This window comes from Notothenia rossii (assembly GCF_949606895.1).
Source record: "Notothenia rossii genome assembly, chromosome: 11".
Taxonomy (NCBI): domain Eukaryota; kingdom Metazoa; phylum Chordata; class Actinopteri; order Perciformes; family Nototheniidae; genus Notothenia; species Notothenia rossii.
The window spans coordinates 54,477,562-54,495,963 of record NC_136910.1 but is presented as its reverse complement, the minus strand read 5'-3'; the positions used below and the strand labels follow the sequence as shown (position 1 = coordinate 54,495,963).

At 40.8% G+C, this 18,402-nt stretch overlaps 1 protein-coding gene across 1 annotated transcript in view; it reads left to right on the top strand.

Moving 5' to 3' along the window:
• Positions 1-4,271, top strand: part of LOC307024656 (transcription factor 4-like) — a 59,444-nt gene extending 55,173 nt beyond the window's left edge. Inside the window, exon 6 of the mRNA XM_079658974.1 lies at positions 1,521-4,271. Coding sequence (XP_079515100.1) covers positions 1,521-1,534 — 14 coding nt within the window. The 3' untranslated portion in view covers positions 1,535-4,271. The remainder of the gene's footprint in view (positions 1-1,520) is intronic.
• Positions 4,272-18,402: the final 14,131 nt, after the last annotated feature.

Genomic DNA, 18,402 nt, shown 5'->3' with positions numbered 1-18,402 from the left:
ACACACGCTTTAATGTGTTTTTATGTGCATCTTCATTCGAATGATTATTGGTTGTGTGTTTGAACTTGTGAAACCAGCTTCTGTGTGTGTTTTTGGTTTTGCGGTGTGTGTGTGTGTGTGTGTGTGTGTGTGTGTTTCTGTGAAAGTTGACAGGTTACTGTGTCAGTATTGAGTGTGTGATGTAAGCTTCTTTATGATACTGGTTGTATGTGGTTAGATGTAGGGCCGTGTGTGTCCATGTGTGTGTTTCTGTGTCTATAGTTTGTGACGCTGGCATTTATGGTCGTATGTGTGCATTTAGTTTTTTACATTCAGCGTGTGTGCTTGTGCTTTTCTTTTGTATGTGTACATTATTGCACACTTACTTGTAGTTGTGTGAGTGTGCATGTGTGTGTTTGTATTGAATATGTCTGTTGTTGTGTGCTTGCTTATGTGTTAATGTGTGTATGCATGAGTATACATGTATCTTGGTTGTGCATGTTGTGTGTCTTGTGGGAATGAGTTCTATGACTTGTGTGTTTTAGCTTTCATGTGTGTATATGCGGTCTTATAGCATGTGTGTGTGTGTCTACCTGTGTGCAGTTGCTTTGCAGAGCAGGTGCACCACCCTGAACCCCCCCCCCCCCCCCCCCCCTGTAACTGTCACCTACATAGTAAATGAGAGGCTCAGTGGTTTCGGCTTGTAAGCACATTCTGTTATAAATAAACAATCTGATGAGGCTCTGAAGCCCAGCAGCTTCTTTCCAACGCTTCTACTGCTTTCATTCTGTCATTTCAAAACTTGGGTTGCCAGAGAAAAGATGACAGAACACAGTTTGTACATGTGTTGAACTGCCAGTAAATGTACATTCATCATCCTCAAGCAGCCACTCGGACAATGTAGGGTTTAAAGCTCTAAAAGGGCAGGACGATCACAAATAATCCATATCATATTCTATAAAACCTCTTAAGCTGTCTGATTTGTATTGTGCATGTATATAAGATATCAAATATATACATATATATATATTCTGTGAAAAAAGATCAAACGCTGCAATTCTCTGCTTATGTCCGTACACGCGTTCAATACACATATATAAAATATACATATATATGTATTTTAAATTGTATCTATAAAGTTTGAATCCCAGAACACCCTCACAAAAGTCATAAACCGGCATGAAACACATACAGTATATAACCTGATGATCTTGGCTCCCTTGCTCTTGTTGTTTTGGTCTAAATGCAGTGAGTCAGCCGTCTGTCTCCCCTCTGTGTGACCTTATTAATGAGTGTTGAGCCACGAGGCTGGACCCCCTCTGAGGAGGTCACATCTGGACACTTTATATAGAAATAAATATCTGTCTACCTCCTTCTTTCCTTTTTTTCTTCTGCCTGTCTCTCCTATTGGTTCTTCTTCTCATGGAATCACAATTTCTGCTTTCGCTCCATCTCGCGTCTGAAATGCACAATGATATTTTACTCTCCTCACTTTTTCCTATTTTCTTTAATACATATTCCTCTCCTCCTTTCCTTCCCAGTATTTGCTTTTTAGTTTCCTTCCCTCTCCTTAGCATCCTCTCCTCTCCTCCAGGGAGTCCAGACCCTCCTGTCTCCCTCTGCTCCCCAGCAGCCCCTCACCTCAGCTGGGTGTGCTGCCAAGGTCGCCCCCCTGTCCCTCCCCGCTGGGTCTGGTTCTTTGTGCTCAGAATTTTTAAACATAGAGGAGATAAAGTGAGTTGAGGGATCAAGAGTCGTGGCTGAACCTGTCTCTGCGGTCCTGCCAGACTCTCATCATACTACTTCCCTGATGGCTCCCACAGGATTGCTGACATCCTCGTGGATTCATCTTCTTATTACAGACACATGCATTTCCAAACATTTGGTCTACCTATGTTGTAAAATGTATTATCTTTTCGACTTACACACGGCATCTATTGCACGTCTGTCCGTCCTGGGAGAGGGATCCCTCCTCTGTTGCTCTCCCTGAGGTTTCTCCCGTGTTCCCCTTTAAACTGTGGGGTTTCTCTGGAAGTGTTTCCTTGTACGATGTGAGGGTCTAAGGACAGAGGGTGTCGTATTGTCATACTGATATTCTGTACACACTGTGAAGTCCACTGAGACAAATGCAACATGTGTGATATTGGGCTATATAAATAAACATTGATTGATTGATTGATTGATTGAAGAGTAGAGGAGAGAAAACGTGGTGACAAAATCTAAAAAATGATCACTAGCAGATTGTGATCTTTCTTGTTTTACCATTTCTTGTTTTTGCACGATTTCTTATTTCCGAGAACCCAAACTGACAAACATAATTTTGTCTGACAGTCGAATATATTCACTTTAACAAAAAAAAAAAAACAAGGAATTGCAGGTAAATCCTCACATATGAGAATGTAAGCATCTATTTAGGCGTGTATGTGATTGCCTTGAACACATATAAAACCACCTGTTATCATAAGTTCAGGTCTCATGTTAAAAGCCAGTTCCATTAACTTCAAGAAGCCCTTTCTGCTTTTTGGGGTTTTCCTTTTCCTGTAGTGTTATCAAATCAAATCAAGTTTTATTTATATAGCACATTTTTAAAACGATTTTTGGTTGAGTCAAAGTGCTGTACATATAATAATGACCTTACAGTAAGGAAACTATACAGCAAATACAACAGCACAGTTTGTGCAGAATATCAGTATGAGAAAAGGACCCCCTCTGACCTGTTATATCTGTTGTATAGGTTTTAGTGCATGTAAATGGTCTGCAAAGCCTCAAATCCCCAAGTGCCCTCCAGAGGGAGTTTACTTCTGTAACATAGTAACCTACCTAACACTTAGCTATCTATTGGCTAGCGCTCCAACACTTTGTACATGATATGCTAAGGTTCGGGACATTTCCAGAGGTTGACCAATCACAACAGAGCCGCCAGCTAACCAATCAGAGCAGACTGGGCTCTGGTTTCAGACAGAGGGTGAACAGAGGTGCTGCAGCACAGGCAGAATGAGACAATTAAGAGCTTTCTGAACATTAAAGCATGGAGACATGTCACAGTAGAGACACTAAATATTAATATCAACCTGAAAGATAGCGTAACATGGCTTCTGACAGTTTCTAAAAATGCATTAAATGCTACATTATCAGCAACAAACATTGGATTACATTAAACGTCTTCTACCAATGTATATTCTTTTGAATACCATTTCATTCAAAGGTAATTTTAGAGCTCAAATACAACAATAAATAAAAACCAGGTCAATATGTGCAATGAATTAATAGAGATATATTTAAAATCCTCCATTCCCTGCTCCGCCCTCAGTGATTTCTCCTCTATTGTCCGTGCTGATTGAGACTGAAGAGCCAGCGACTCGTTCTCACAGTATTTAGAATGGATGTCATGCACTGATTAGTGCTGCATTGACTTCAGTGCATTAACAATGTAAGCCACTGTAGAGTATTTAGTATATTGCTGTTTTGAAGGGGCTGTGTATCACATGTAAATTGTCTGTGTAATTAGATCTGACATATTAATAATAGGTCTCGTCAAGGCGAGAGGGCGGAGGGTGGAGATGTAAAACGAACACTTTGAAAGCAGCGGTTCATCGGGGAGGGGGAAACATCTTGCCGTATTTTGAGAAAAAACGCTGTAAGGTTTGTTTAAGAAATGTCAGAGCTGATTATCACTGTTCGAAAAGGCTAATGGAGGTAATTGTGATGCACAAGAACAGCTATTCCATATGCGGGGGTTTGAACCTACATATCTGTGCGTGCAGGTGTTTTGTGTTAAAGAAAATCAGTACTCAATTGTGAATGCTGGCAAAATCTGTGAATGGAAAGCCTCAAATCTGTATAAACGTTGTTCATCAAGTATCAGAATCAGAATACCCAGAATCAGGAGGAGCTTTATGATCTCTACAGCTCCTGTACCACCCAATCATCGAAGGCTTTAAGCATCAAAGCATACCGGGAGTCTACATCCATACCATTGTGGATTGGCTGTATCAATATTCTAGCAATGCATCAAATCGTTTTTTCAGCCTCGAACCAAGTGATGACCGACAGACTGACACCTCTCTCTTCTCTAGAGCTTAGCATGGCCGTAGTTTCACAGTGTGAATCAGCGGTCAATATTTGTTAGGTAAATCTACTTCACAGTACGAACATCTGAATACCTGGTGCTTTTTCAGTCAGGCCAGTTTGGTTTCATGCGCCACTGAGCAACTTTCATTCAACCCTGGCTGTCATGGTCAGTGTTGACTTTCATTAAATGAATTCTCTCCACAAGTAGTTCTGTTTATTAAAAAAAAACCTTTGTGAGAAAATCTGTGTGTGTGTGTGTGTGTGTGTGTGTGTGTGTGTGTGTGTGTGTGTGTGTGTGTGTGTGTGTGTGTGTGTGTGTGTGTGTGTGTGTGTGTGTGTGTGTGTGTGTGTGTGTGTGTGTGTGTGTGTGTGTGTGTGTGTGTGTGTGTGTGTGTGTGTGTGTGTGTGTGTGTGTGTGTGTGTGTGTGTGTGTTGTGTGTGTGTGTTCTGTCTGTCTGTCTGTCTGTCTGTCTGTCTGTCTGTCTGTCTGTCTGTCTGTCTGTCTGTCTGTCTGTCTGTCTGTCTGTCTGTCTGTCTGTCTGTCTGTCCCTGTGTGTGTGTGTGTGTTGACTGTCTGTATGTCCCTCTGTCTGTCTGTGTGTGTGTGTGTGTGTTGTCTGTCTGTCTGTCTGTCTGTCTGTCTGTCTGTCTGTCTGTCTGTCTGTCCCTGTGTGTGTGTGTGTGTGTGTGTGTGTGTTGACTGTCTGTATGTCCCTCTGTCTGTCTGTCTGTCTGTCCCTCTGTCTGTCCCTGTGTGTGTGTGTGTGTGTGTGTGTGTGTGTGTGTGTGTGTGTGCGCGCCTTCTGTCTGCTGTCTGTCTGCCTGTCTGTCCCTCTGTCTGTCTGTCTTCACCATCTTCTGTCATCCATCCAGATGAGGTCTCTGGAGACCAGGCCCGGGTCATTCATGTTACACAGTGTGTGCGTGAGTGTGTGTGTGTGTGTGTGTGTCCTTTATCTTTCTATCTATATATGTCTCTGCTGCTATGTGTGTGTACAACTCGTGTGTGTGTTTGTATGTATGTGTGTGTATGTGTGACAGACTGTGAAATGGTGCGTAGTAGCACCTGGGCCCTTCAGTGTTGATTGATCGGCTTGGTCATGTGGAAGAGTCCCATCTGGCCAGCCACGCTACAGTGTGTGTGTGTGTCTCTGTGTGTTTGTGTGGCAAAGAGAGTGCTGGTTTGTGTGTAAGAGGTGAGAGAGAGAGATAGAGATGTGCAGCATGAAACAGTATGTTTATTGTGTGAGAGAGAGAGAGAGCTCTTCAGTTAGAACTGTGGCTCCCAGAGGCCAAAGATGAACTGTATTTTATCATCTGTGAGAGAGATGCTACATTTACAATCCAAGCCTTAAAGGACAGTCCCTCTGTTTTGTTAGAACCTAGAACCCCGTGCGTTGTGTTTGTCTAGACCATTTGTATGGTTTGGTGCTTTTGAGCAATGGTATTTTAGACAATAGTGGGCATCCTAGTTACGATAATGTCCTACCCTGCCCTTATATATTAAGCCAAGTCCACACCGAATTGTTGTTCCGAATTTGGTGAGGTAGAAGTTGATTGGTCTGCAGCGAACCCTTTCCTTAACCATCCCACACCTTAGATATAAGTGCTGGGTATCTGTATCTTGATTTAATAAAAATCGCAACCGTTAAACAATAACGGCTTTCAATAATTTAAGAACCCATATCTAGAAAATAATGATGATTGGTGTCGTTTTGCCTGCAGCCCGTCAGCGCAAGCGTTCTCCGATGTAATGCAATATCTCTGCAGTTGTCCCTCTACCACAGCAATCTATAAAGAAATATAAAAAACTAAAATACAACATTTTTAAAATGCAGTTTTGAAAACAAATAATTTTTGTAAAGGAGGGTAAATGGTATTTTAGGAACTGAGTGTTTCCATTCACATTGTTGTTATTGATTGAAGTAGAGAAATATGTATTGTATTGGTTTAAGGGTACGAGTAATTATACTGGTATTGTTTTTAATGATATTATTGTTCTGCCTGTTTACTCTCACTAGTCTCTTTAAATCTGTTTTATCTAATAATAAAAATAATAACACATTGAATTTATATAGTGCTTTTCAAGTCTCAAAGTCGCTTAATCTACTAGTTTAATATCAATATGGAGTACCTTGAATTAAAGAGGGACCATTGTGGAATTGTTTGTTTTTTAAATGTTGCTTTGTAGCAAACGTTGGCACCTCAATACAAAGAAGCAGCAAATGTTGGGAAAATATTTTGCAGATACAAGAACATGAAGACCTTCTTTTTCTGATTTTCTTCAGTTTGCAAACAATGTTGGCTTGCTGCTGCCATCACAAGAACCACTAGTCATTGCTGTGTAGTAACACAAGTGCTGGTTTCTAGCTAAACGGTTAAAAGTAACAGGTGGCTGCAAGGTTTCTTCATCAGTTTGTTGCTCAACAAAGGCTGATTAGCTGTTGTCTGTTGACAGATTCTCAATAACAAAATGTCAGTAGTGTTCTCTGCCTGCCCACACAGGGTCAAATGTATATTGTGGCTCTGAAGCATTAGTATGTTGATGTGCGTTGGACACCTTCAACGACAATCTCTGTCGAATGCCTTCAATATTATAAGTAACGTCGGCCTACAAATTCTAAAGCTTTCTCAAAGTCACATGAATCCAGATTGGACTGCTCACAAATCAGATTTAGACCCATGGCATGAAATGGTATAAATCTTTTTTTTTTTTTTATAATGAGACTCAGTTTGAACATGGAAAATAGAATAATAAAAAAAGACAAAATGAGAAAAACAGATGCAGAAATAAACTGAGAGAGAGAGAGAGAGAGAGAGAGAGAAAAGACAGACAGTGTGTGTTTTCTGAAACGAAGCCAACTGATAATTAATGCCTCTGACATCATGGTGCTCTAATTAAGCCTGGCATTCATTAAGCCAAGTTAGGGGGGGTGTTCGTTAGTGTCTTTTTTTTTTTTGGAGGGGGGATTTGTTAAGTCTTCATTGTTACTCTTCTTAGACAATAGAGAAAGCAAGATGGAAGAAAGAACAAAAAAAGATAGTTGAGGAGACTTGGACAGTGTAACAGGACGTCCAGGTGATGTAACATCTTCTGGCAGCCCTATTGGAGGTTTTCAGATGGTTTGCAACAGTAGCATGTCTGTCCAATTTTCAAATGTCTCCATCCAAACAGATCTGAAAGGAGGAAGCTCCCTTCTTACTAAAACCAGTTATCAAATCAGTGATCTATAATTGGTATTCTCCTCAGGTTTTGGCTACGTTATCAAGAGATAATCAGTTTTATGTTAGTATTTGAGTAGCTAACTGCAATGTTGACATGCTAGTTGTTATAAAATAAGCTAGCTGTCTTATACTTTGTACAGGTTGAGTTTGTGTTTGCTGAATTTCTAGTCTCAAAACTGATTTTCAGAGCATGTAAGCACTCAAAGGTTTCTCGTAATACATTCGTTTTGGAGTAGCCAAAGTACCAGGGTTAGTCAAATGGAGCTACACAATGAGGGCTTAATCTGTGTTAAGAGCAAAGGCTAAGACTATATTAAAAGACTTAATAAGGAAAATTGCTACCACAAATCGCTAATACCAATATTCTGGCCGAAATCAGCCAGACTTAAAGTACCCAGTGCTCCTTGATGCTTAGTTGGAAGGAAAAGGAGCTAGATCCAACATTTAGCTAAAGAAACAAGCCTAAATCACCCAAGAGTAATTTATTTGAGCTGCAGGGGAATCAGCTTGGAGCAAGAAATGAGAAAGGATTTCAAAAGTTAATACTAAGAAAGCCAGTGTTAACGGCAATAGACAATAAGCTAGATAAGATCTTTGGGCAAAAATACAGGTTATGGAGCTTCAACCAATGAAGGGACTACAAGAACCAGAGATTAGCTTTCCTTGCTAAAAGAGGTACTGCTAGAGCAGTGCTTCTCAAAGTGTGGTCTGCGGACCACTGGTGGTACGTGATCGCCCCCTAGTGGTCCGTGAGTATATTGGTAACATTTCACATTTGAAATAAATAAATACATTTAAGTTTTCCGCACTCTCGCGGGAATATCTCCGCAATGGAGCGGGCTTAAGTTTTGGTTTTGATTGCTTGATATAGCCCAGCGCAACACCTTCGAAACACATGTTTCCATCTGTTTATACCATCTTCAGGTGATTTGTAATCTGTTCTAGAAAAACAATGTGTGTTTGGATATTTGTGGAGTTAGGTGGTCCGCGAGTGTTTTTTTATTGGTTAAGTGGTCCTTGGTATGAAAAGGTTTAAGAAACACTGTGCTAGAGGATAACAGCTAAAGAAGCTAGCAATAGGAGGTATGGTTTAAGGTCAATTAACAGCAATGGACATATAACTGAAGTAAAAATCAAGCTAGACCAGATCTTTGGGACAAAATACAGGTTATGGCGCTTCAACACACAAAGCTTGTTTAGAATCAAGGACTACAAGAACCAGGGATTAGCTTTTTTGAACAAAATAGCTATTTCTTAAGGACAGAAGTTAGCAACAAGAGGTGCAGTTAAAGGTCAAAATAAACTACAAATCTTGCCATTGTTGAGAGAAACTTGGTGAAACCTCAGGATATCAATCCAAAACATTGGTCCTAGATTGGACTGTTGGAGGCGTCTCCTGAGGAAGAAGGAATCTGAAATAGGGAGAAATGGTAGAATATAATTAGCAGTAAAGAAAGAAAGTGTACAATTGTTGCTGGGAGGTTAGTAAACAGTGAGTGACCAAAAGAAAGTGTTAAATAACTTTTGGGATCCCCATCTATTTTTTTGATCGGAGGATTTTCTGATAGCTAATTAGGCATGGAGGGCCAGCCATCGACAGCTGCATTCATCATCATAAAACGTAATAATTAATGACATTCCAACAAAGAAAAATATGCAAATGAGCTCTCCTCATTAGCATTTTCATATTCAGCTCCCATAATGCTTTTGCTGACAAGGTTGTAATTAATGAAAATTCATGTCTCTTAGCCGAGATTGGATCGCATTCATTCGCAATCCCCCAAACGAGGAGTGAAAAAAAAAAAAAACCCACGACGGGGATCACTGCCAAGTTTTTAGGGAGACGAGAGGGAGGGGTGAGAAACGTAGAGAGACAGAAGAGGAGAATTAGAGAGGGAGAGGAAGAGAAAGAGAGGGAAATTGAGATGGAGGAAGGCAGATGGCGGGAGATGAAAGGAAGACAGGCAGAGAGAGAGAGAGACAGAAGAGTGAGGAGGAACAAAAAGAGAGAAAGTTCTGGAACAATACGCAAAGTGAGAGGAAATGAAAGGCAAAGAAATAAATGAATGAATGAATGGAGAAAGGGATGGAAAGAAAGAGAGGTAGAAACACGTTGAAACCAAAAGTATAAAAAGTACTTCTGATACTTCTTGAAGTATTTATTGTCCCTCGAAACAATTGGCTGTTTCTCAATAAAAGGGACATTACACACATTTCTAAATAAAGAAGGAAAAGTCTCTCAATATATTTTTTACACATCTGTGTACCGGCACCATCACTTGACATGTTCTCATGTGAAACGCAGCAGTGACTGACGGATACATCTGAGGTTTGCAACCGAGTGCACTTCTTTCTTTTTTTTTTACAAGTCTTTTTATTTCATTATAGTGTACAATAATCGATGCCATTTCATATATTGTAATATCACAGTACACTCACTACACTCCCCCCTCCCTCCCTCCGCCCGCACATGCCCACACTAACGAAACCAAAAACATTTATAAAAAAAAAAAAATGCTTCTCAATATAACTTAAACAACAGAGCCATGAAAAAAAAAAAAAAATAATAATAATGATAAGCCCACATCAAAGTGCACTTCGTGATGTTTCCTCTGGAGCAGATTGTTTTTGTCTTTGTGTCATTTAGGAATGTGGAGTCAGTTCTTACTGTAGTGCTGATCAAGATGTCCGAAAGGCAGTGGCGAAACGTGTCTATCACAACTGGACCTTCTGTAGACACACACTCTAATAACACTAATTTATTCATTTTATTCACATTTTATTTATATAATTAAATCGATTTTTTGTTTGTTTTATCTGAGTGTTCCAGGGTATTCTCGAATACCTTGAAGGCCCTGACGGTTCGCCACTGCCTAAAGGTTGGAATAATGTCGCTGTTGTGTCCATCACTTCTATGAGGTCAGGTTGATCAGGTTTACGGACCTGCTGCCCTTTGTGATTTATTTGGAACCTTTATTTATGCATTTTTCTGTTTCAGTAAGAGGTGTGCTTTGCTCAGGTGAAGGGGGCGGGGCTAATTGGAGGTGCGGTGTGTGACGGGAAAGCAGCAGGCAGCAGCAATACCATCATTGACACGCAGACGCAACCTTATACTTAGCAAAAGACAGATTATTAGGATCTGCTGTTTAAGTTGATGTTAAATATTTTTTTCCTATTTTGTTTATGTTTGCTCGAAATAAACTTTGAAAAGCAACCGAAACGTCCAGTGGGTTTTGTACTGCGAGTCTGACACTGCTTCCCAGGCCCAAGCTCTACATGAGGCCAAGAACATTAAGTTTTGAGGTGAAGGTTACAAGACAAACTTTTTGGGATTGTTGCCACCTTTACTTTATACTGAAGCATTGTTGAAGAACTAGGGGAAGTTTTCTGTGAAGTTTTTCCTTTCTGTGACTGTTTTCAGCGTAGACATTTAAACTACTAAGCAATTCAACATGATGACGAGTCTATATGTCCAAACAGACGCATGTTAAAGGTGATTATTATTCGGATATATTAGGATACATGTGCAACACATCCCAGAGGTATGAACTGGTCACATGTATTTAAGTTAGTTCTGGTAATGTAAATATCTGAATCATACGTTGTCTTTGAGTGTGTCTATTGACGGTAAACATTTCAGTCATTCATTCAGATGTTGTGACTTACTGATTATTTACTTCCATTTACTTTTACCTGTGCTTTTACTTTTTGATTATTATTTTTCATAATAATATGTATATACATTTTTTTTTTTTAACATTGTCATTATTTTCATTTTTTTACCTAATGACGTATTTTACGATTTAAAATACTCTAATTAAAAAAAAAATCTCAGAATGAATCATTATTTTATATATCTTGTGGTTCACCGTATTTACTGTTACATCTTTGTCTGTCTGTTTAATTAGTCACCACAAAGAGAAATATGAAACAGCAACGGTGTCCCTACAACCAGGTTTAGATCCAGCAGATGAAGGACAAAGAGAGGGAGAGTGCACATTAATCCATAGGAAGAATAAAATACAGATTAGATGATTTTGTTCAGGTTAAAGCAGGATACTCTCTGTAAAGTGCACAGAGTGTCTGAAGTTAAGTGAATAGTCAAACATACATTTAATACTCTGCCAAAACGAAGGCTCTGCAAAGTAAAAACACTAAATATAGCATCTTCTTTGATTGTTAATGCCATCAGCTGGTAACACACTTACAGACCTAAATATCTAAATAACAATAAACACTTTTTCCTGTAGATTATAGAATAATAAACATGTCATATGTGTTTGAATGCAGGTGTGTTTGAGATAGTACATTTAAATAAAACCATTTGAACATAGTTTCTGCAGAAAAAACATGCAGTGTGTCGAACAAGAAGCCACACAAAGCAGGCGGACGACGCTGGAATACTGAGTGTGTGTGTGTGTGTGTGTGTGTGTGTGTGTGTGTGTGTGTGTGTGTGTGTGTGTGTGTGTGTGTGTGTGTGTGTGTGTGTGTGTGTGTGTGTGTGTGTGTGTGTGTGTGTGTGTGTGTGTGTGTGTGTGTGTGTGTGTGTGTGTGTGTGTGTGTGTGTGTGTGTGTGTGTGTGTGTGTGTGTGGTGTTGGCACGAGATAGCAGTTGCCCCCTGGGCTTTGCCAACGTGGCACTGCCCCCTCTGCAGCAGCATGGCACAGACTCCGTCTTTGTTGTGGAACTGGCTCTGTGTGACTCTGTGTGTTGTGTGAGAGTGTGTTTTATTAAGTGTGTGTGTGTGTGTGTGTGTGCGCGTGTGCGTGCCCTGGAAAGAGGTATCCAAAAAGAAACAACAGAGGAATACAACAAAAAGTGGAATGTAGAAACAACTAGTCGTTTGTTCAGATGAACTCAACGTTTGCAAAGTGAAAACACAACGAGTCGTGTGTGTGTGTGTTTAAGTGTGTGTGTGTGTGTGTGTTTAAGTGTGTGTGTGTGTGTGTCTGTATGTCTGTCTGTCTGTCTGTGTGTGTGTTCGTGTGTGTGTGTGTGTGTCTGTATGTATGTCTGCCTGTCTGTGTGTGTGTGTGTGTGTGTGTGTGTTTGTGTGTGTGTGTGTGTGTGTCTGTCTGTCTGTCTGTCTGTCTGTCTGTGTGTGTGTGTGTGTGTGTGTGTGTGTGTGTGTGTGTGTGTGTGTGTGTGTGTGTGTGTGTGTGTGTGTGTGTGTGTGTGTGTGTGTGTGTGTGTGTGTGTGTGTGTGTGTGTGTGTGTGTGTGTGTGTGTGTGTGTGTGTGTGTGTGTGTGTGTGTGTGTGATTTTTGGCAGATCTTGGTTGTAGTGTTTTATGTATTAACTGGTGGTTTGGGTCACTTGTTTGGGACGTTGCATTTCCACACCCTTCAAACATTAAATATTAAATACTGGGCGGTGCTAACGTCTGAGGCTTTATTCTCTTTCCTCCCCCATCTTTATTGATCGTTTTATCCTTTGCTTTTCTCCTCCCCTTATTCCTCTCTTCCTTTGTTCACTTTCATTTCCCTTATCTTTATCCCCTATTTCCTTGTTCCTCTTCTCTCTTGCTTCCCCCCCCCCTCTCTACTAGTCCTTCTTTCCCATCTCTTTCCCTTCTCTCCTCGCAGTGGAAATGAAAAGTTAGCAGCTTTAGTTGTTAAAGATCTACCTGTCGTGCCTTTGACCCTGGCTCCTTCCCACCTGGAGGGGGCACTGCTCTGACCTTTGACCTCCACCCTTTGACGTCAGTGTTTAGAGGATGGAAAGGAGGAAGAATGAATACTGTAATGCAATGCTGCACTTCAGTATTACGTAGCGTCTGATCATTGAAGGGGTTTGAAAGCATCCTCTGGCGTCTGAGCGCACTCATGTTCTGATGAAAGTATTAACGTCAGATGCTTCATTTATTCTCACACGTGTTTTAATTTCATATAGTTGTTGTTGCATAAGAATTACATAAATGTAGTTGCTGTGTCTCACTTTACTTTATTTATATTGAGTACTGTAACTGTGTGTGTGTGTGTGTGTGTGTGTGTGTGTGTGTGTGTGTGTGTGCCCTCTTTGTGGTTTTGTCTAAACTGAATGTGTCTGTTTTGTCTGAACAGATGTTTCCTGTGGCAAGCCTTTAGGTAACAGCCTCAGTGTGTGTGTGTGTGTGTGTGTGTGTGTGTGTGTGTGTGTGTGTGTGTGTGTGTGTGTGTGTGTGTGTGTGTGTGTGTGTGTGTGTGTGTGTGTGTGTGTGTGTGTGTGTGTGTGTGTGTGTGTGTGTGTGTGTGTGTGTGTGTGTGTGTGTGTGTGTGTGTGTGTGTGTGTGTGTGTGTGTGTGTGTGTGTGTGGAAGAGTTGCAGTGACACCAGCAACCTACAGTATTTTGACTACATTTGACTATTTATTTGAATTTAGTGAACAACGACAAAAGAGAAATTGCACTTGTAGAGTGACGAACATTGTGTGTGGCGGGATATCTCTAAGCTCTTGACCAATCACGACGGAGCCAGCCAGCTAACCAATCAGAGCAGACTGGGCTCTGGTTTCAGACAGAGGGTGAAAAGAGGTGCTGCAGCACAGACAGTAACATTAAAGCAGGGAGACACAGTAGAGTCACTAAATACATATACAGTAGGATCCTAACAACTTGCATAATATGTCTGGTTTAAAAATAAAATAAAGACATTACCTTACATACTTTAATAGGCAATCATGTAGATATATATATTTCACAGGAAATATAAAGTTGGCTTTGGGGACAAGGTGGCATATGACATGACGGGGCTGAGTCTGAATTGATGGCTATTACAACAGAATGAACATTTTATTTAAATGGGGAAACTAAAGAGAAAAAGTACAAATGAAGGAATTTGAGTAACACATCAGTTGTTCATCAAAGAAATCCCTTCATCCATGCTCTGTTCTGCTGATTATATCTTAAACAGAGACTCTGATTGTAATGCGCTCCATCTTCCCTCCTTTCTTCTTCTTTTTTTTGGCTCTCCCTCGCTCTCTCTCTGGCTCAGCCTCTCTCCGCTTCACTTTGCTCTCTCTCTCTGTACCATATGGTGTACCATGGTACATTTAGCTTGTCAGTGATAATGGATGGCCATGGAAGCCCAGTTTTGCTTTAAGCACTAGCTTGCTGCTCGCTGTCTCAGTATGAGTGTGCGTGTGTGTTGGATGATGGCTGCGATGCTTTCGGCTGTGGGATGAGGGATCATGAAGCAAAATCAACACACACACACACACACACACACACACACACACACACACACACACACACACACACACACACACACACACACACACACACACACACACACACACACAAAGCTACGTGTATGGTGGTTGACGCTGAGGTCACTTCCTGGATGTTTCATTTGTGCATTTCTGATTGGTCCATCTGACGCTTACATGACAATCTACTTTACTGACGGACTCGTGCCCCGTGTGTTCTCACAAAGCAGCGTAGTTTGAAGATGTGAAGAGTCCCCGAGCCAACCAATCACATGTTTGGACCGTCATGAGCGTCCGCTGCATGAAGCAAGAGAGGCAGATGCACCCGGACTCGTTTTCTGGCAAAAGTACTTTATTTCTGCTGAGAGATGGCTGCCGAGTGTCAAGTGGCTGAGCTTCAATAAAGATTTACTGAGAACACACAGACTCTCAATGTTTTGCATATATTTTGGTGTTAAATAATGGAGTGTTTTTTTTAAACATTTAAACATTTCAAAATCAGCAATTGGAGATTTAAGGTTATGTTTACAGTATAACTTGATTTATTTTTTAACAAGCAGTACACAGAAAATATTCGATTGTCAACCAACTTGCAGAAGAAACAATCCCAAGTTTATTTAAAGTTTGTAGCTGATGGAAAACAAAAGCCCTAAAATAAACCTCATCTCAAATTGTTCCGTAATACATCCTTAAGACAATATCAGATATTTCTTCCAACTAACATGCAACATTTAAACCACTGTTGATGTCCTATTAATACATTTCAATGTCTAAACCTGCCTATGAGAGTAGTAAACCTCCACCTCCCTGCCAGCCAATCAGAGAACACACAAACGCTCGAGATTTTGCAAATGAATTTTTCATAGCCCTAAAGTAAACTTGATTTTAAATAATATTAGTTATTTCCAACATGTTAGATTTAAACCACTTTTGACTTCTTGTTTTTTTCTCCCCAGTCATTGACTCAGGTATTGATCATTTACATATTTCAATCAGACAACTCACGTGTTTCTTAATATGTTTATTAGAAGCAGCATATAGTTTGAGTTTGGCGTCTAGGCTCGGGCCTCATCACTCCACAGATTTACAAAGAACATTGAGTGATGATTAGATAACTATCCCCCGAGCCTACAGGTGGAAGCTGGGGTGGAGCTGGGGTGGTGGTGGGGTAGGCGAGCAGCAGCACCATGGAACACGCAGCAGGAACAAGAACGTAGCAGTAGCAAGTGAACACAGCAGTGGCAGCAGCAGCATGAAGCGAGGCAGAGGCAGGAAGACCTGGCAGCTTAAATAGAGCGGCATGTTTAGGAGAATGTGTTTGGTTGTTTGTAAGAGGGACGAGGTACGCCACGTGTTAATGTATCATTGGTGCTCGAGTTCACTGCCTGAACTAGCTCGCAGGCTTCGCCCCATTACAATGTCTAAACCTGCCTATCAGAGTAGTAAACCTCCACCTCCCTGCCAGCCAATCAGTGACCAGCGTCTCTTCCTGCTTCCACTCAGTCCTAACCCCCCTCTGTTATCCCTGGCACCGTCTCCACCATCGTCAACATCCTTATCAGAAACAAAACCACGAGCTGAACTGGGTTTCCAAGAAAAGAGAAGAACCCTGGAACAGGAAGTCTCCTCTTCCTCCTCTTGTCCTCTTCCTTCCTTTCCTTAGAGAAGTGAAGCGAATGAGAAACACGAACAAAGACACGGGACAAGAGACAGTGATTGTGTGTTAATACGAGGAGAGGCTGTTATTGTTCTGATGGGTATTCTGCTTTTTGTGGAGAAGGCTTAAGCAGTGACTGGCTTTGGTGTGATCAAGATAACATGAAACATATATTATTGAAGATGATGGCGACATATGGATAGTGCAACACGAGAGGTCATGTAAAAATAGATTTAGATTTGTTACTAATGGCATGTTAAAACCAAGATCATAAAAACCATGAGGACATTTTTAACAGGGTTTTTAGGATGAAGGATACTGTTGGTGGCATTTGACTGCCACCTATACATTAAAATGTAATCTGGATCGAGATAGAAACGTTTACTCAGTTTTATTGTGCATATATAGCATTTTTCAAAGCAACCTGAGTTAGGACTTGTTTTAAGGTTAGTTACTGTAGCAGTTTTTTTTCATACACGGCCTTTTCCTTTGATTGAAAGGACACACACACACACACACACACAAACACACACACACACACATATATACCATGTATACATTACTTCAGGGGACATTACATTGACTTACATGCATTTCCTGGAGACTTATCCTAACCTTAACCATAACCAACACATGCCTAACCCTAATCCTAAACCTAACCAAGTTTTCACCCTAAAATTAATGATAGCCTTTATGGGGACCTCCAATTTGTCCCCATAAGGGAGGCGGGTCCCCAATCGTGACTGTGTAAACAGATGTAGGTCCCCACAAGGATAGTAATGCTAGGACACACACACACACACACACACACGTGTTCATACCCAGCGTTATCTGTAGTGGGTTCCATGTCCTTGGAGTTATTATGTAGCAGTAATTGATCTCCTGGCTCCTTTTTCTCAAGGAGTGATTGTGCTTTTATGTTTCAACGTGTACAAAAGCTCGAACCAGCACTATTTTGCCTTTTCCTCTATTTAATTAAATGTTGCCGCCTTTAGTGGTGGAGATTGCAATGCTCTTGCTGACTTTACAAGACACATACTCTTCTTTTAATGTGTTTTCATTCACCTAAATCTCAGTTTGTGTGTGGCCAACAGGCACATGCTGTATGATGAGACAAACCATTGAATCCTGCCTTAGTACTTTTTAAAATACTTTTTCCAATAGTGAGTATCTTTATTTCCCCACAGCGATATGGCTCCTTTAACATCTACTGTTTTCCTAGTGACTGTCGCGATTCAAGATAACCCTGTCAATGTTATCTTTCAGAGTTATTGAGTCCCGTAACATAACATAGTGAATCACCGTGCCGTGATTTGACATCTCAAAAGTCACGTTATGGGATCTGCGTTATCTGGACTTCCAGGATCACCTTTTTTCTAAAAATAAAATACATGAATAAGACACTGCAGCTGATCTGAATTGAATAACATCAGCTGTGATTGCAGTGTATGGTATATATAATGCTGCTGAAGTCAGAGATGACATTGAGAAAATGTGATTCTCTCTGAACACTCTCCTGTCTCCTCCTCTCCTTACTTCCTCTCCTGTTTCCTCCTTTTCTCTCCTCTCCTGTCTCCATCCCGTATCTCCTTTCCCCTTGTCCTGTTTCCTTCTCTACGCTTACGTTTCCTCCTCTCATATTTCGTTGTGTCCACTCCTGTGTCTCCTTCTCTCCTCTCCTCTCCTCTATTGTTTCCTTCCTTCTCTTGCCTCTTGTTTCCTCCCCTCTTCTACTGGTTCGTTCTCTTCTGTCCTTTTTCCTTCTATCCTCTCTTCTTCTCCCCTCTCCTCTTTCCCTGCAGCTGTGTTCTCCTTTCTCTCGCCAGCTGTTGCCAACCAATCACCTGCTCCCCCCGCTACACACACACACACACACACACACACACACACACACACACACACACACACACACACACACACACACACACACACACACACACACACACACACACACACACACACACACACACACACACACTATAATTATAGGAGACGGGATGCTGGCTGGGGATCCATTCGAACACACAAATAAGCGAAAAGGAAACATCCAGAGAGCCCAAAGGGAGGTGACCAATCAGAAAACAGTTGATTATTAGATTGATTTTTCATAAATGTTGAAACATCAGCTTAATCAAAAGTATAAAACAAGTCCCTTGACATTAAGTTCATTATTACTGAATACAAATAATGTGTCTATTAAGCATCAACAGAAACAATGGTAACCATGGAGAACTGGGATGGATATTTTCTACCAATTTATTTTTATATTATTAAATTAATTCAA